General features: G+C 49.0%; 2 protein-coding genes and 1 long non-coding RNA gene across 4 annotated transcripts; 2 read left to right on the top strand and 1 right to left on the bottom strand.

The window, feature by feature from the left end:
• Positions 1 to 200: 200 nt before the first annotated feature.
• On the bottom strand, positions 201 to 5,388 carry LOC113914314. Its single transcript, XR_003517445.2, has 4 exons — positions 5,309 to 5,388; positions 4,897 to 5,054; positions 1,330 to 1,384; positions 201 to 357 (listed from the first exon to the last, which is right to left on the bottom strand). It is a non-coding gene; the product is annotated as an uncharacterized LOC113914314 (long non-coding RNA).
• Positions 5,389 to 5,464: 76 nt separating this feature from the next.
• PITHD1 (PITH domain containing 1) lies at positions 5,465 to 12,234 on the top strand. Of its 2 annotated transcripts, XM_027578051.1 has the most exons (6): positions 5,465 to 5,757; positions 6,443 to 6,486; positions 6,844 to 6,921; positions 9,841 to 9,945; positions 10,639 to 10,747; positions 11,299 to 12,234. In XM_027578051.1, the coding sequence occupies exons 1-6, from the start codon at positions 5,560 to 5,562 to the stop codon at positions 11,398 to 11,400; spliced, it is 636 nt and encodes a 211-aa protein (XP_027433852.1). In that variant the 5' UTR covers positions 5,465 to 5,559; the 3' UTR covers positions 11,401 to 12,234. The 2 variants fall into 2 exon arrangements, with proteins under 2 accessions (XP_027433852.1, XP_027433937.1); XM_027578136.1 differs by lacking the exon at positions 6,844 to 6,921.
• Positions 12,235 to 12,377: 143 nt separating this feature from the next.
• On the top strand, positions 12,378 to 18,699 carry LYPLA2 (lysophospholipase 2). The gene is given in 10 exon segments (XM_027577946.1): positions 12,378 to 14,330; positions 15,798 to 15,900; positions 16,195 to 16,226; positions 16,359 to 16,424; positions 16,877 to 16,924; positions 17,024 to 17,094; positions 17,236 to 17,309; positions 17,386 to 17,487; positions 17,591 to 17,764; positions 17,852 to 18,699. Coding segments are annotated over 10 exon segments (924 nt in total). The 5' UTR covers positions 12,378 to 14,127; the 3' UTR covers positions 17,903 to 18,699.
• Positions 18,700 to 18,732: the final 33 nt, after the last annotated feature.

Consider the following 18,732-nt stretch of genomic DNA (forward strand, 5'->3'; position numbering starts at 1 on the left):
CTTCCCTCTCATGCTGTCTCTCATTCTCTCTCTCAAATAAATAAATAAAATTTAAAAAAAAAGAAATTCAAAATGTCAATAGTGCTGAGGATGGGAAACCCTGGACCTGGTCGTGTTAGTAACAGCTCCAAATCTCAGTGGCTCAAAACAACAAGGTCTGTCTCTCACTCACATTACATGTCCTTTGTGGGGCTGATGGGGCTCTGCTTTATGTCATCCTCACTCAGGGACCCAGGCGAAGGGAGGCAGCACCTGTGCTGCTAAGATTTTCAGGACAAGTAAAGAATATTGCACTGGCCGCTAAGCTATGTCCAGAAGTGACAGCCATCGTTTCCTCCATGTTTCCATTGACTGCACCTAAATTCAAGGGGATAAGGAAGTACAATCCCTCCATGTGCCTGGAGGGATTGTACACAGAGAACTGGAAATATTTGCTAACAGCACCAAAGACTCCCAAAGCATTTACAACAGCCTGCACCCTCAGGTAATCCGCAAGGCCACCCAGCTTCAAATCCCACACTTCCTGGCTGTGTGCCCTTCACCAAGTCACTTAACCTCTCTGTGTCTCTGTTTCTTCCTCCAAAAATGAGGAAAATATATCTATTTTATAGAGCTATTATACAATGATGTAATGAGTTAAAACGTATAAAGCACTTAAGACAGTGCCTGGCACATAGAAGGTGCTCAGGACATGTTAGCCAGGATGTTGATGAATAAGGTGAAGTACCCCACATGGAATGGGCTTTTGGTAAAGGATTGTTGTTATGACTGAAGCTTTGAGGGAAATGAATGTCCAAGGTAACCCAGCTGGTAAGTTCAGCATGGTGGTTAAGAGACTGAGCTCTGGGGTTAGGGCTCACCTTGGCACTCAGAAATACTCAGTAATGTTAATTAATATTTGGAGAAGGTTCAGTGTGGTTAAGAGTATGAACACTGCCTGGGTTTAAATCCTAGTTCCAACAGTCATCAGCTGTGTGACCTTGGGCAAGTCGCTAAGCCTCTCTGCACTCTAGTTTTATCATCTATAAAATGAGGATTATAATAGGACACCTGCAATTATGAAGATTAAAACACAATATAAGTAAAGCCCTAGGGACCCCGTGGCCAAGTGTTTGGCACATTTTCAGCACCATGTGGTTGTTAGCCGTTCTCTTACCACACTCTCAGCTTTCCACACAGAGGCAACCAAAAATAAAAGAAAAACAGTTCGTTTCACCCAGCCTAATTAAGACGGGTGAGAAGACACAAATTTAGCAGTCCTTGAACCACAGAAATGTTGCCAATGAACCTGGGAATGAGAAAAAGAAAAAAACTGGAAACTTTTCCTACCTGCCCCAGGGAGTCCTAGAAGTCAGTGAGAATTTCCATTTGTTCTCAGTCATCCCTGCAGCATAGAAGTTCAAGAGAAGGGACAGGCAAGAGTAAGTCCAGTAAGCAGAGGCGAAAGGGCATTATTCCCAAATCAGAGCTAAATTACTCTGCAACTGCTGGTTTCCCTCAAACCCGGCCCCCTTTTAAGCAATTGCAGTTTCCCATCCAACCAGACGGGGGCACTGAGTCAAAAGTCTTGCTCTTAGCAACAGTAAGTCACTATTTAACTGTTTTCCTACTGACCAGACGTTGTTCCAAACATTTTCCATGCATGATCTCATATTACCCTCACAGTAAAACCCTACAGAGTAGGTATTCTTATTATTCCCATTTTAGACATGACAAATCTGACGAAAGTAACTAAGCAACTTGCCCAGCAGGCCACACCTAATATTTCCAGGACTGGGGCAAAAGTACATATGGAGGCATACCTGAAAAGTTATAAATGAGGGGCGCCTGGGTGGCTTAGTCGATTAAGCATCTGCCTTCGGCTCAAGTCATGATCCCAGGGTCCTGGGATCGAGCCCCACATCAGGCTCCCTGGTTAGCGGGGAGTCTGCTTCTCCCTCTCCCTCTGCCCCTGCTCATGTTCTGGGTCTCTCGCTTAAATAAATAAATAAAATCTTTTTTTTTAAAAAAAGTTATAAATGGAGTTCATGAACTGTTATATAAAATACAGTCTGTTGGGCTACCTTGAAAAATAAACCTTCACAATGACCTGGAAGGCCACATCCAAATTTCTGGGCTTCTCGGAGCTCTGCACTAGAAGGTGGTGGAAGGTGGAAAAGCAGGACGGTAGCCCCATGCCCCCTTCTCTTTATACCCCTAAGTGCATTCCCCTGCAAGGGGCCTTGTGCACCTGTATGCTCATGTTCTGTTCTAAGGTTTCAAAACTGAAAGGGTCCATCAGGTATCCAGCACCGTGAATCACAAAAGAGCCACAACAAAGCACAACATCATCACATTTCAGAGTACCAGGGACCAAGAGAAAAGCTTAAATTTTGTTTCCAGAAAGGGAGCAGGGGGGACATCCATGCAAAGAATCAGGAATCAGAATGGCAGTGTACTTCTCAAAGCTAGAAGAAAACAGCAATATCTTCAAAATTCTAAATGAATTTTATCTTCAGTTAAATTAAGCATATGAGAAAAATAAAGACATTGTCAATGATCACTTAGCATGTATGGTAGTGTGGTGGCCAGCCTTTAACGAGTTCTGTCTCCTGCTATTTGTACCCTGACACAGTTCCTTCACACTTTGAATATGCCTGACCTATGGAACCATGGGATATTCCAGAATTGACAATATGTGATTTCTAAGGCTAGCACAGTTGTTAAGCGTCTGCCTTCGGCTCAGGTCATGATCTCAGGGTCCTGGGATCGAGCCCCGCATCCAGCTCCCTGCTTGGCGGGAAGCCTGCTTCTCCCTCTCCCACTCCCCCTGCTTGTGTTCCCTCTCTCGCTGTGTCTCTCTCTGTCAAATAAATAAATAAAATCTTTAAAAAAACACACACACACATTGTGGTTTCTACCTTGCTCTCTCTGCTTTGGTGAAAGCCAGCTACCATGTCCTAAGGACACTCAAGCAGTCCCATGGAGAGGTGTATATGACAAGGAAGTGAAACCTCCAGCCAACAGCCTGCACCAACTTGCCAGCCATATGAGTGCACCATCGTGGAAGTGGATCCTCCAGCCCCAGTCAAGCCTTGAAAGACTCTAGGCTCATGAGGGAACTGAGCCAGAACCACCCAGCTAAACCGTTCCCAAATTCCTGGCTCAGAGAGACTGAGATAAGTACTAACTTGTTTTGCCGTTACGTTTGGGAGTAATTTGTTACACAACAAAAGATAATTAATACAGAAATATTAGGGAGGAGGGGGAAAGGAGCCACAGCATTTTGTAGTTCTCTCAATCAGAAGGTGCAGTCAATACCTCCACCCTTGAGTTTGGATTTGGCCATGAAACTTGTTTCGGCTGATGGCACATTAGCAAAGATTACAGGAGCAGAAGCTTAAAAAGTGCTCATGCAATTGGGTCTTCCTTCTCTTGTTCCTAAAAATCCGTAACTGCCACCACGTGACTAAGCTCAGGTGGCCTGCTAGAGGCATATAGCCCCACCACCTCAGCGGAGAGCCAGCATCAACCAGACATGTGAGTGAGGCCATTCCAAATTATCCAGCCCAAGCCAAACTGGCCCAAAAAAGAAGTGCCCAGGTAATTTACAGAATTACGAGTATAATGCCTGGAACCTAGTGCTCAATAAATCAGTAAAGGATGACAATGATGAGAATGACAGGAAAGAAGCCAAAAGTGAGTAATTGTCTCGGGTAAGGCCTGTGTTAGTCCTGCAGTGGGACATGGTCTTCCCAAAGAAAGGCTTCTAAGTGTATCATTCAATTAAACAAATATTTGCCAAGCATTTACTATGTGCCAGGCTCCTGGCCTGAAACTGTGATTGCAAAGTAGAAATAATTCGTGACATTGTGCTGTTCTGAATCAGAACCAAGCTTGCCTATTTCACAAAGAATTGAACTAGGACATCAAAATATTTTAAGTAGGCTCCACACCCAATGTGGGGCTTGAACTCACAACTCTGAGATTAAGAATCACATGCTCTACTGATTGAGCCAGCCAGGCACCCCAGACATCAAAATATTTTTAGAGTGGAACTTAAGCAGATGGATATTTTAGGTTGTATTTCACCAGCCTCCAGTCTTGTCTGGACACTCAAGAGCCAGACATGAAGGGCAAGGGATATCCAGAGTATCCCATAACACTCTCTACATCCTCTGTCTTTCCCCCTCCCCACCAGCAGTAAGAACACATTCTACTCTGAATCCAAAATCATTTCAACTCTAGGGGTGCCTGGGTGGCTCAGTCATTAAGTGTCTACCTTTGGCTCAGGTCGTGATCCCAGGGTCCTGGGATTGAGCCCTGTATTGGGCTCCCTGCTCTGCAGGAAGCCTGCTTCTCCCTCTCCCACTCCCCCTGCTTGTGTTCCCTCTCTCGCTGTCTCTCTCTGTCAAATAAATAAAATCTTAAAAAAAAACAAAAAAAAATCATTCCAACTCTAAACATTGGCTTCCAATTCTTTTGACTTCAACCCAGGATATGAAAAACACTTTATATTGCACCTGAGTACACAAACCTGAAACAAAAGTTCTATAAATTGAGACTTAAAAGCGTGATATATTCTGAATTTTTAAATTACATACTCTTTTCTTTTAATTCTAGTCACAATCCTCTAAATGGGTTTTAAGACTCATTAATGGGTCACAACCAGCCATTTGAACAAACTGCTCTGACATGTCACATGGCAAGGGGACTTAAAGATTATCTACTCCAATCCTGTACTTTACAGGTGGTAAACTGAGACTCAGAGAGGTTAAGTCACTTGCCCAAGGCCACATAGCTAGGAAGTCTGCGGTGCTTAGATTTGAACCAAGATGTGACTCAGCTTTTGAACTTTTACCATGTGTCAGCCACTGTGCTGAGTTCTCTAAGTTCATTATCTCATGTAATACTCACTGTGATCCCATGAAACGTATTCCTACTTTACAGACGAGAAAACGAAGTCTCAGGATGGGGAAAATGACTTATTCAGAGTGTCACAGTGTTAGTAGCGGACCCAGGACTTGTCTCCAGGTCCGGTCGTCCGTGAAGCCTGCTCTCGACCGCTAAGCCCACTATGAAGAGAGTGGTTATGAAAGTGAATTTGTGAGCTCTAAATGCCTGCAGGTGCACATGTGAAGCAGCGATAACGTAGTGCTCCCAACCCTTCGGGGCCTTATCCCTGCGCACGCTTTCCTCGACCAACTCCCCAAAACCGCTGGTGGCAAAAGAGCACAGACTTTAGCCTAATGAGGAGGAGGATTCGAATCCCAGCCCCATCATTTACTCGGAACGCCAGCCTAATCTCTCTGCGCTTCAGTTTCCACACCTCAGTAGCGGAGAGAGCGATAGCATTGACTCCAGGTCTGACTCCCCGGCACCTGCAAGCGCTTGTCAAGCGTCAACCCCTCTCCGAGCCCCGCCCCCTTTCTCCCCGGGCGCATGCGCCGCTCAGGGGCGCCTTTTACGACGCGGCCGCCGCGGAGCGCTTGGCGGCCGGAGCGAAGCGGGGCGAGCGCTGCGCGGGCGGCGGCGGCGGCGGCGGCAGGGCCGAGGGGGCGCGCGGGGGGCGGCGTCGTCATGTCGCACGGCCACAGCCACGGCGGGGGCGGCTGTCGCTGCGCCGCCGAGCGGGAGGAGCCGCCCGAACAGCGCGGCCTGGCCTACGGCCTCTACCTGCGCATCGACCTGGAGCGGCTGCAGTGCCTCAACGAGAGTCGTGAGGGCAGCGGCCGCGGCGTCTTCAAGCCGTGGGAGGAGCGGACCGACCGCTCCAAGGTGGGCCTTCCGGGGCCTGGGGCGGGAGGGCGAGGCGGGGACCCGCGCGGGGCCTCAGGCCTCCCGTCTGCCCTGTCCGTCTCAGTCCTGCTGTTAAAAATAACGACAGCTCGCTTGCCGAGCGCTTTCCCGTGCCCGTCACCTGCCCGCCCCCTGGGAAGAAAACAGGGTCGAGTCTCCCCATTTTGCAGATAGAGGAACTAAGGCCCAGAGAGGGAAACGGGAGCTTTGGCTTTACACGCCAATATTCTCTTCCAGAGCTTCAGGAGGTAGCGGAGGATGGCCGTGAGGGCGTTTTCCCTACTGTTTGACTGCTAGTCCCAATGGCTGCCCGATCATAATCACCTGATGAAGACTAAAGACAGGCTAGGCAGATGAAGCATGTTATTCTTTCTAGAGCATTTACCACTGTGGGGTCACAGAGCCGTTTGAAAGCTGTGGACCCCACAGGCGCGGATTTTTACACACAATTTGAGGAGGCTAGTTGGGTCTGGAAGTTCATTCACGGGCTCCCCATTTAAGGACTATTAACTTATTAGCATCAAGTTATTAAGTGCTGGAAAACCGAGGGAGTTTGACTATTTGCCTTGCGCTCCGGTCATAGAACAGGGTGGAAAATGCGTGAAATTGTAGGCTCTCAGCAAATATTTGTTGCTTTCTCCTCCCCACTCCCCATCCCCTCCAGTTTGTTGAAAGTGATGCAGATGAAGAGCTTCTGTTTAATATTCCGTAAGTATCTCCTTGGTGTTTGCCTCAGGCTAGACAGGCTGTACCCAGTTGTCTTCTCAGGATTCATTCATTGGTGTGTCAAGGGCACACATCTGGTTCTAGAAATGGGGGAAATTACAGTGTGGTGGGTTTGAGGAGGAAAGCATAAAGATGTATCTGTTGAAAGATAACTGAGGAGTCAAGGTAAATTTCATAGAACTGCAGAATGCCAGAGGCAGACAGGATCTTAGAAATGTTCTGGTACAAGTCTGACACATGAGTAAACTGAAGCCCAGAAAGGGGAAGGGTCTTGTCCAGGGTTACACAGCTATGCAAAAGTTCATACCCAAGTTGACAACTTCTTTTGCATTCTGGCAGATTTACAGGCAATGTCAAACTCAAAGGCATCATTATAATGGGAGAGGATGATGACTCACACCCCTCTGAGATGAGACTGTAAGTGGCGCGAGGGCTGAGGCTCTCAAGAAGCTAGTTCTGTTTTCTGTGGTAGCACTTTATTCCAGAATGACACACTTTTTTCTTTTTACTGGGTTAAATATTCCCTCCCCCCTTTAAAAATGTTGGTCTTGTTCTTCATCAGAATACACTTACCTCTTCCTGAATTAATGACCTTTTTTTAGATTAAGCATCTTTAGGGCCAACAGCTTGTGTCTTTTCAAAGTACTTGCCGTGGCACCATTCATCCAGAGAGCATCCTATAAATGCCAATTGTCCATGACTTTGCAGTTTTCTTAGTAACCCAACTGCAGATCTCAAATGGTGGTTTCTACTCTCGGGGTTAGTTTCCAAATTTACCTTTGTTATTTCACACAGTTAAAATCTTTGCGTGTGTTTTGTTGACATGGAATTACTACTCCATCTGAGTGTGCATGCCCTTTAGTTGGCAAAGTTCTGTATTCCTCTTGCAACACTGGATCTGTTGCTAGGAGGGTTAATACTCCATTTTTGACAGCTTGCCTTAGTCCAGCATAGCCTTCCTAAAAGAAGGTGAAAACTTTTTTGAGTGCTGGAGAAAAAAATACCAGAAGAACTTTATATTTAAAAAAATTTCTTCCCAGGGCGCCTGGGTGGCTCAGTTGGTTAAGCGACTGCCTTCGGCTCAGGTCATGATCCTGGAGTCCCGGGATCGAGTCCCGCATCGGGCTCCCTGCTCAGCAGGGAGTCTGCTTCTCCCTCTGACCCTCTTCCCTCTCATGCTCTCTATCTCTCATTCTCTCTCTCTCAAATAAATAAATAAAATCTTAAAAAAAAAAAATTTCTTCCTGAAAAATCGGTCAGTTGGAGAGATTTAAGAAATTGATACTTTTTTTGAAAGTTGGAAACATGAATTTGAAAGCAAACCCACATATTTAATCATGTTAAGGAAACCGTACGTCTGAGTTGATGCTTTTGGAGACTTGTTTACTGGGGAGATGGATTGGCTTCAGAAAACTAGAAATCTGTGTTGCATTGTGTTTAAGAGTGGGCTCTGGAATAAACTGCTTGGGTTCAAATTCTGGCTGTACCGCTGGTTAGGTGCATGCATTTGGGACATCTCTTTATCTCAGTGCTCTCGTATGTAAAATGACAATAGTAATAGTATGAACCTCATAAGATTGCGGAGAGAATTGAATGATACATAACATGTAAAGAGCTTAGAATAAGTCTGGAACATAATAAATGCCTAATTTTGGTAGGGCAGGTACAAATACATAGCCCTTGGTTCTAAGCACTTTATATACATTATACTTTATCAAATCTATGCCATTAATTAAAAAAATTTTGCTTATTCAACTGTGACATGCCACTGACACATCTAGAAAAGTTAAAATGGTAATTAATGAAATTTAAACACAGACTAGGTATTAGATGATTTTAAGGAATTGTTAATTGTAAATTTTTGTAAAATGGTATCATTTTAAGAGTGGTATTTTAAGTCTTTACATTTTAGAAATACATACTAAAGTATGAGTGAAATGAAATGTTTGGGATTGCTTTAAAATATCAAGCACAAACAAAATGGGGGTGATAGGAAATAGGCATAATGTTGATTGTTGAAGCTGAGTGATAAATAAGTGGAGATTCATTGTATTTTTCTCTGCTTCTGTATATATTTGAAGTTTTCCATGGTAAAAATTTTAAATTATATGTATCTTAGAATTGATTCAGTTTAATCTCATCATTGTATGGGATATGTACTATCACTGTCCCCACTCTATAAATGAGGAAACATACAGAGAGGTTAAATCACTTGCCCAAAATTACACAGCTGGTAAGTGACAGAGCCACGCTTTAAACCTAGAAGTCTGGCTCCAGAGACACTGCTTTTAACTACAGTGCTACACTGCCTCTCATAATGCTACTCATAAATATTCACTGTTATTATTCTGTGCATCATTCTTAGAAACACTTTGAAGCAAACATTTGCTTTCTTAAATTACATGCATTTTGCTGCCCCTAATGTCTAGGCCCCTCCTGTGTGGGTGTTAAAACACTCTAGAGATGGTGGGGGTGTGGCTTAGGGCTTTAGAATCTTTGAGTTATAGAGGAGACACCTGTTTCTTTTTTTTTTTTTAAGATTTTATTTATTCATTTGAGAGAGAGAGAATGAGAGATAGCACGAGAGGGAAGAGGGTCAGAGGGAGAAGCAGACTCCCCGCTGAGCAGGGAGCCCGATGTGGGACTCGATCCCAGGACTCCAGGATCATGACCTGAGCCGAAGGCAGTCGCTTAACCGACTGAGCCACCCAGGCGCCCGAGACAGCTGTTTCTTAGATATTCCTTTGGAAAACTTTTTCTTCATTAGCAGTTTTATTTGACTTTCCAAAGCTCGTGAGTTGGTAGCATTTTGTGCTCTTTTCAAAATGGAAACCCCAAATTGTATTTTTTTTTTTTAAAAGAACTGAAGAGGACTCAATATACAGGGTAATTTTGAACACAAAAATTGCTTGAGCGTTAAGTTACCTGCTCTTATCTCTTAACTCTGTTTAATAGGTTTCTGCCAAAAGTATTTTTTCTCCCATGAGTAAGCTGTTTTATTTAACCTCCTCAGCTTTGTCTGAATGTGCTGAGTTGCTGATTCTCTCCATGCATTTGCCGCACGTGACCTGATTTGAGCCTCCTCTTTGTGTATTGCTTCTCATGTGATCTTAACCCACTCAAAGATGCCACTGGCTTATGTTGCAGTTCTCAGCTCTTTTCTTGTTGGTTTAAAGATATTTGTGTATAAATGCCAGTAAAATGCCATTCCTAAAATTTGATCTCCTTTTAATAAAATGGAAGGCAGTTGAGTCAAAAAGAAGTTTTGAAAAACTGAAAAATATGCACAATGTGATAATGCACATTTCTTGATTTTTCTTCCCTTTCCTTTCTTAGGTACAAAAACATTCCACAGATGTCCTTTGATGATACAGACAGGGAACCAGATCAGACCTTTAGTCTGAATCGGGATCTTACGGGAGAATTAGAGTATGCTACAAAGTAAGCACTTGGCCTGTCTCCACTCTCTGGCTTCTGAGGAACAGCAGGTGTTCACTTGCAGTGAACATACATGCTAGCACTTCCTGAGCTTGCAATTCAATTTTGGCCCATTTCCTGCTTTCTTAGCATGAGAAACAAGTTAAAACAGTGGAGGAAACTTGATCCTTGGCTTGGTCAATTTTGGGCAGAGATGCAGTGCAAGCCATGGACTTGTTAAACTTGTAAGCAGTTGACAGATCTGAGTGATCTCCTAGGATGGTCTTAGGAAAGAGGTTTTCAGAATTCCTCTTTGCGTAGTGGGCTTACAATAGGCCACGTTACCCAAGACCACCTTATGTCTTCACTGGTTCTTTTTCCTAATGGTAAGGTTGGTGAGATCAACACCGAACTTGTGTTAGAATCCCTGCCTGGTCATACAGCATTTCTCATTCTTGCTCCTTGAGGGCAGGGCAGTGTTGACTCATTTTTCTATTCCTGTTGCCTGGAGCAGGACCTGGCAGATGCTCATGCAGTTTCCACTGAATCAATTCTTGTGCGAAAGAGAAGAATGATACATAAGAGTCCAGAATGTTCTCTGACATTTACCTGGGTTTTACCACAAGTTGGAGCTAGAATTGTTGTTTTTGTCCTGGTGGTGAGATATTCATTGAACTCTAACCTGTGTCTTCTCTCCCCATTCCTTTCATTCTCTAGAATTTCTCGTTTTTCAAACGTCTATCATCTCTCAATCCATATTTCAAAAAACTTCGGAGCTGATACCACAAAGATCTTGTATATTGGTCTGAGAGGAGAGTGGACTGAGGTAAGAAGGGGCAGAAAGCATGACCAACCCCCCACCCCCCCTCCACCGTGCACATATATGTGTGTGTACGTCTGTATGCTGTGGTATGGGCACTCCGAGGAAAGGAAAAAAGAGCAAGTGAGATACTACTTGCTTTCAGTCTGTGTATAATTTTTCTTGGTTTCATTACTGTAAACAGTCCATTTCTTTTGACAGGCTGTAGGTATTTTTAAGGGAGTTGAAATAATACAGTTGATAACAATTCATTTCTTTCACTTGGAGATTCTTTTCTTCATTTGACATTTTTGATAACTGTTCTTGTTCCAGGCACCCAGAGATAAGATAATAAACAAGATAGATAAGGTCCTCTTTTCGTGGTGGCGCCATAATAGTGGGGGAATGAATCTTTTAAGTTATGGGGTGAATCATTGCTAATGATCTTTGCAGTCTTACTAGGATAAAAGTGTCAAAAGGGGGAAGAGATGACTTCCAGAAATGAACCTGAATAAGGACTACTCCAGTGTGTGGTCTGGGAAATGGCCAGCTGACCCAGCCTCTCACTTTTCTTGCAGCTTCGCCGACATGAGGTGACCATCTGCAATTATGAAGCATCAGCCAACCCAGCAGACCACAGGGTCCATCAGGTTACCCCACAGACACACTTCATTTCCTAAGACTGGCCAGGGCTCCCACAGAGGCGCTGTGTCGGTGAAGATGTACAGCATCCTGTTGGGGAAGACAAAGAGATAGGGTTCCAGAGAGAGTTGGTGCCACAGCCTCTGCCAAGCTTTGTCTTTGGGGCTTGCTGCAGAAACCTGGCCTATGGAAGATACCACACCACCAGGGAGGGTAGTGTGGGTGCTGAGGGACAATCGTGGTTCTCTAGGGCCTAGAAATTGAGTTTTGGGCTGGGCAGCATCTGGCAGTCATTGGATAATGTCTGCCTTTCCAGTCAGCGTGGCCATGGGATCCCAAGTGTCTTGTTGCTTTGTGGCAGGATTTTTGTGTGACTTGTTTTTTTTTTAAATGGAAACCATTTCCTGGGCTGCAGTAAACTTTCTGAAGCCTCAGCATTGTGTTTCTATTAGCCATCAGGAGGGTCTCCAACTAGAAATACTTGTCCCTGCTTGCTCCTTCTTCCTGTCAGCGTTCAGCATTCTTGTCAAGTTGCCCAGCTTGGAGTTGTCTGTCATGTACTAGTGTCCCGTGGTTATAGCTAGAAGAGCAGGAATCTCCTGATGATGCCTACTAGCTTGAGGAGCTCTTTTTTTCTTACTGCCTAGGTAAGCAGTCTGGGGAGAGCATGGGCATTTCTGTGTTTGTGAGTTATCCTGGTTGGATAAGAGTGGGACTTAGGTAAGATTCCCCTTGGGACATCCTTAATGTTTATTAGCTTCTAACTAGTGTCGTAAGCGCAATGCCAGAAATTGGAGATCTCAGTTCTTCTGTTCATGGCTTTTTATTCACCGTACCTAATAAGCTTCCTAATAAATCTTTGCCAGACTTAATGTTTGTATATTCTTTTGATTTCTTGGTAGTACTGATGAAACTTTTACTTTACTGGGAAGTAGTATGGAGATTTGAAATTTGTTGTTGTTTTGTACTAGGTAGGTCATAGTGCCACAGTGATATTTAAGACTAGATTATTTTCTTCAGGAAGGGTACATTGGACTAAAAACACTCCTACAGCCACCCACCCACACTTTGTAAAAAGGAAGGTGAGGTTACAAACCGATGTTCCATTTCTCATGAGAGGAAGTAACGTTTACAAAGTGGAGGGACATTTACAAAACAAGGGAGAACAGTTTCCGGAGCTCACCAGAAGAAATGAGAGCAAGGAAAGTAAGTGAGCAGCACATGTGGACCCAAGACTGGACTTAAATTTTGTAAGTCAAGACAGCAACTGGAGACAATTTAAGTATCTAAAATGAGGGGATTTGAGATGGTCAGTATTCTCTCCTTTGCAGAAATAGAAACAGTGAATAATGAAAATTAGTGTCGAATCTCATCCTCTTGAAAGACTTCCTCTGAAGTGTTGGCCCACACTTTCTCCAGCCTGTCCAAGGGAAAGCGTGCCACCGCCAAGCTTTGCCAAGCCTCAAGATTTCTAAAATGTAACTGGAAATCAACCAGAGTGCAAACGCAATTCTTGATGCACTAAAGGTCCTACTCCTCAGCCACAGCCTCTTTATTTCAGTTGGATCATTTTGGAGATTAAAGGCTGTTTTAAAATTTGGAGTAGGAGGAAAAATAAAGTTAGAAATCTTAGAGCAGACTATCCCTTCACTAGTTCCACTAATTAAAGCCTAATCACAGGCAGGCCCTGGGACTGGGCTTCTGAATTTGAAGCTTCACTCTGAAGAATTTGTTCAAGAACTTGAAGAAGTGCCCCAGGGTCCCAGGGGATTGGGGGTGCAGGAGGAATTGTTTACTCTTCTATAAGCAGACCTAGCAGGGCTCCTGGGGCGGTGGCTGGCAATTATGTGGTCTGGGCACACTCATCCCTTTCTGACATCCAGTCTGGTTCTTTGGCTTGTTGCAGTCCTCAGGACTCAAAAGATTCCCTGTTCAGAATTCTGGTATTTTAGGCTCTGTCTTTGTGACCTGTTGAGCACTTAAGACAAACTGCCTCTCAGCCTGGAAAGGTGCTTGGAGTTCCCAAGTTTACTGTTTTCTTTCAGTTCAAAGAAAACTGTAGGTAGCAGCATCACTCATTTCCTGTTTGTAGATGCCCACATAGTCCTTCAACTCAGTTTGCTTCCCCTGCCAGCCTTTCTGTGGACCCGGAACCCATTTCCACTTTATCAGTGCGGCAAGGAGGAAAATGGGGACAAAATGCAGGCCTTTTTGTTCTTAACAAACTGGGGCTCATTGATGGTATTCTGTTCACTGTCCACATGGCATTGCTTGTTGAGGGCAGAGCTAAGACAACACTGCCTGTCCAGCTGTCCTGCTGTGACCTGTGTTGTTTTCCCAGGTACTTTTTAGTCAAGTCCTCACACTAATTTTTCAGTGTATAAAGCATTTCCATACGACCTATTTTGAGTCTAACAGCAAAGCTGTGAAGTAGGCAGGGTGGTGTTTATCACCGTGTTATAGCTCAGGAAGCAGATGCAGAGAGGCGGCATTACAGTGTCATCCTGAGATTGCTGTTTCCTTCCCCTCCCTGAGCGTCCGTTTCCTCATCTTTAGAATAAGACGAGAACTGGATGGTCTCTAAGGATGTCTTCAGTGTATGATCCATCCGAAACTGCTAGTGTGAGGGGTGCCTCTCCTTCCGGATAGCTTTCCTTTAGGAGGCGCATGGGTGGTGGTAGCAGGCGGGAATTACTGACGCGCTGTCTAGATTCTGCAGGTGACTCCGTGGCTTCATTACGGGGAGTGGCCCCACCGTACCCAACATGGCAGCTCCTATCTGGCGGATCGCCGACGCCCACTTCCGGGTTCCGTACCGCTGGCCAGGCTACTTCCGGCAGCGCGATGGCTGGGTTCCCGGGACTCAAACGGAAGTTCCGGCGGGGGCGGCCGAGGGGGAAGAGTGTGTGTCTGTGCAGGAGAAAGAGGAGAATCGCCCGAGAGGTCTCGAAACCCGCAGGGAGTAGAGGTACCCTCGTCCGGGACCAGCCGGCGGAGGGAGGGTACCGGGCGGGGGGAGGAGAGGCCGGACCTCCGCGGGGGTCCCGGCGAGTGGGGAGGGGACCGCAGTTGTGAGGGATGGGGGCGGGGAGTGAGGTGCGAAGAGAAGCTGGCCGGTCTTGGGGACTTTGGGGGTAGAGTGGGGCAAGAAGGCGTCCGGCTGTGATTGGAGGGACTTAGAGTCGGAAGTGGAAGATCCCATTGTGGGGCTGGGGCTCCCCGGGGTCAAAAGTAGAACGCCTCTTTGTGGGCAGGAGAGAGGGTCCTGGCTCAGGGTAGAAAATGTCACAGTAGGCAGGGTGCGACTCTTGGTCAGGACAGACGTTCCTAGTGTGGAGAGTGGGAGACCCTGGGTTAGGGTGGAAGTAGTTACTCTGAGGAGCTTCCTTCCCTTGTCGGGGGAGGCATCACTTTGAGAGGGGGGACCTGGGATGAGAGGTGGAAGTCTCCCAGCCAGGAAGGAAGGGAATCCCAGCTTAGGGCGAAAGATGTATCCCCGTGTGGGAAGAGGGACCCCGAGGTCAGAGGTGAGGGATCCCACGTGGAGAGGTGCACTCAGGGTCAGAGATGGAAGGTTGAAGCAGGTGGGGAGGGGGGTAGGGGGTGGGCACCACTCTGAAGGGTAGACGCTTAGGGGCAGGTGGCTTCTGGGGACTTGGGAGGATGCTAAGGATGGGGAGGAGCCAACCAGCCACGCATTCTTTTGTGTGTTCAGGAGTCCCAGAGCATGGTCAAACCGGGGGACCTGGTTGGATTCAGTAGGCACTAGCAGCCGCAGGTAGCCCCATTCAGTGGGGCGTGGGGCACAGTTACAGGGTGGGTAGTGGACCCGAGTCTGTGTGCCTTCTGGGGACATGGGCAGCCCCTGGGGGCTCAGGGAATGGCTGAGCCAGAAACTGCTTGTGAAGGCCGGGTGGGGGCTGGTTGTCGGGGGGTGGGGGGAGGTTGGAGAAAATGTGCGTGTGGGGGTGTTGGGGGGTAGGGGCTAAAAGCATATTTTTCTGGCATTTTTCTCCCCTTCATTTCCCGGTGGGGCTGGGAGTTGGGGAAGAGGGAACCCGGGGCTCTATTAGAGGCATGATGATTGGAGAGCAGGGAGGAGGCAGTTAGTGGGGGGACGACAGCAGGGGATGCCCTGGCTCCCCTCCCCCACAGTCCCTAAGCCGTCTCTCTGCCCTTCTGGGTCTCCAGCAAGCTCAGGCTGTGTGGTGGGCCAGAACCAGGGACTGTGGTTTCAGCCCTGGAATGGAGGCAAACTTCCTCCCTGCTCTGACCCGAGACGACTTGCCTGCCTTTTCTTGGTGCCCAGGACAGAACCAGGGTGTTATGGGGCGCTGACATTCTGAGTGGGCCCTCAGTTTGAGGCTCTTCTCCTGTGTCAGGAGTCTCTCCCCTGCCTGGTCTTGCTCTTGACCACTCCCCCAAATTTGCACAGGCCCCAGCCGTGGAGCCTGCAGTGTATGTGTGGTAACACCATGTCTGTGCCCCTGCTCACCGATGCTGCCACTGTGTCTGGAGCTGAGCGGGAAACGGCCGCGGTAAGGGTCCTCCCCTGCCCTCGGCAGCCCCTGGCCCAGCCGCTGGCCCAGCCGGGGAAACTGGCTGGAAGGGGTGTGGGGAAAAATGGAGGTGGCACAGTTGAGAAGGGAGCAACCTGAAGCCAGGCAGTAACGGGTTAATAGCCTGTTTGGCTGCTACCACTGTCCCCCCCCCCCCCCCCGGGTCCTTGGGGGCGCAGGGGGATGGCCTGAAGTTGGAGGACCGAGGGGGAATGAGAGCAGGGTAGTGGTGACTGCCCTCTTCCCACGTCCCCATGTCTGACCCTTTTTCAGGTTATTTTTTTACATGGACTTGGAGACACAGGGTGAGTGAGCTGGAGAGGGAGGGGGTACTTCCTTGGGAAGGTGGGGAAGGGCCCAGGGGGCAGGGTTAGGGGGCCTGCGCCCTCCCTCTCCCCCTCCCCACATGGGTGCCGGTTTTCCCTTCCTTCCTAAAGGCACAGCTGGGCTGACGCCCTCTCCACCATCCGGCTCCCTCACGTCAAGTACATCTGTCCCCATGCGTGAGTGTCACTCCTGCAAGGGATCCGCTGGGGGGTGGTCCTGTGGTCTCGGGCCTGCTCTGTCCTGTCAGCTGCATCCTGCGGCCTGAGCCCAGGGCAGTTAGAGGTGCCATTTTCAGCCTTTACTCCCGTGGAGCTCGCAGCCCCAGCCCCCAGCCCTAGGCCCTCCTAGACCAGGGATCTCCTAGAACCAGGAGATCCTGTGCCCCTTCCCCCAAGTACTCACCCACTGAGCTGGAACCCCGTCACACCTAGTATCAGGCTCTGCTTCTCTGCTGGTGCCCCAACCACAGCCTCCAGCCCCACGTGGCAGGTTGCCTGGCAACACCTTAAACACAGCCCTTGCCTGCTGGGAGGGGCCCCCCAGGGGCTACTCTGCCCCCTCCTGGCTCTCTGCTGTGGCTTCCACATCCCTTCTGCGCATGATGGCTCTTCTCGCTGCCCCTCCCCAGACCCCGGATCCCTGTGACACTCAACATGAAGATGGTGATGCCCTCCTGGTGAGTGGGAGTGGGGGGCGTGGGGGGAAGGATGGGAGCTGAGAGAGCTGTAGGGGGCTGGCCAGGGTCTTCCGGGAGCCAACACCTCTCCTCCCCCAGGTTTGACCTGATGGGGCTGAGTCCAGATGCCCCAGAGGACGAGGCTGGCATCAAGAAGGCAGCACAGAACAGTAAGGCCCCAGCCCCTCCTCAGCATCTGCCCTCCCCACCTTCCATCCCCCCCCCCAACAAAAGCATTAGGCAGTACCTGGCTCCCTTCCCTGGGCCGCCCAGCAGCTTTTCCCCTACCCAGTCATGCCCCTTCCCCCCAGTCAAGGCCTTGATTGAGCACGAGATGAAGAATGGGATCCCTGCCAATCGAATCGTCCTGGGAGGCTTTTCACAGGTGAGGGGAGAGAGAGGGGGTGGGGGGTGGTAGGTGAGCTGTGCCCTCATGACCTCTAATTCTCTCCTCCCTCTAGGGTGGGGCTCTGTCCCTCTACACGGCCCTTACCTGTCCCCACCCTCTGGCTGGCATTGTGGCATTGAGCTGTTGGCTGCCTCTGCACCGGGCCTTCCCCCAGGTGAGTGTCTCCGTGACCCCACTCCTGCCCTTTGAGTCTCCTTGTGGCCTGGGGCTTGTGCCGAAGCATCGGCTTTGCTCTGGAGGTCTTTTCTGGCCCACAGGCAGCCAATGGCAGTGCCAAGGACCTGGCCATCCTTCAGTGCCATGGGGAGCTGGACCCCATGGTTCCAGTACGGTTTGGGGCCCTGACGGCTGAGAAGCTCCGCTCCGTTGTCACACCCGCCAGGGTCCAGTTCAAGACTTACCCCGGTGTCATGCACAGCTCCTGTCCTCAGGTCAGTGATGAGGGGCCCCGGCCTACGCCCAGCCCTCTCCCTCCTCCCTCCACCTGGGAGCCTCTCACAATCCCTCCTCACCCCCAGGAGATGGCAGCTGTGAAGGAGTTCCTTGAGAAGCTGCTGCCTCCTGTCTGACCGGAGGCAACGGCCCCCAGCGCAGCCCCCCAGCTCTTGGGGGTCCAGCACGCGCAGCACCATCTTGGATCTGAGCCGGTCGAGCCCCTGTCCCCACCATCCCTGACCTGTCCTCTTCCCATAGGCCTCTGGGGCAGGCAGGCCGAGGCCTGGCCAGGCCTTCCTTCCTGGCCTCAGCCACCTGGCTGTCTGCAGCAGGGGGTGGGCCGCCCACTTCTCCCGTGTCCCTGGAGGCGGGCCCCCCTGGCAGCAGTATTGGAGGGGCTGTAGGCAGCGGGAGAAAGGGGCCCAGCCGCTGACCCACTCACTCAGGACCTCACTCACTAGCCCCGCTTTGGGCCCCCTCCTGTGACCTCAGGGTTTGGCCCCACCTACCACTCCACCCCCAAGTGATTCTGCCCAGATAATCGTGGGTCTCTCCTCCTTCCCTCCAGCTGCTTCTCAATCATGAATGTGTCCATGGCCCTGGGCCCCTGTGCTGCTGTGGGCTACCTGCCCCTGGGCAGGGGTGTTGGTGAGGGGGCAGAGTCCTTGAAAGGGGGCCTTCCCTTAGCCTCCCCAACGCGGGGGCTGGGCCCTGCCTCCCTCTTACCCTGCTCCCCCGCGGGCCTGGAGCCTGCAGGGCTGGACTGAGGCTCAAGGTCTCCCCCAGCTGTCCCACCCCCATGTTGTCCCCACTCTAGGGCCAGGGGAGAGGTGGGGGAGGAGTTGTGTCTTGTCTTCTGTCTCCATGTGGTTTTGGGTGTTTTTCTTGTTGTGTCCTGGATTCCGATAAAATTAAATTGCTTCAACTCTCAGACTGGATGATTCTATCCCAGGGGTAGAGTGAT

Source organism: Zalophus californianus, chromosome 4 (assembly GCF_009762305.2).
Source record: "Zalophus californianus isolate mZalCal1 chromosome 4, mZalCal1.pri.v2, whole genome shotgun sequence".
Taxonomy (NCBI): Eukaryota; Metazoa; Chordata; class Mammalia; order Carnivora; family Otariidae; genus Zalophus; species Zalophus californianus.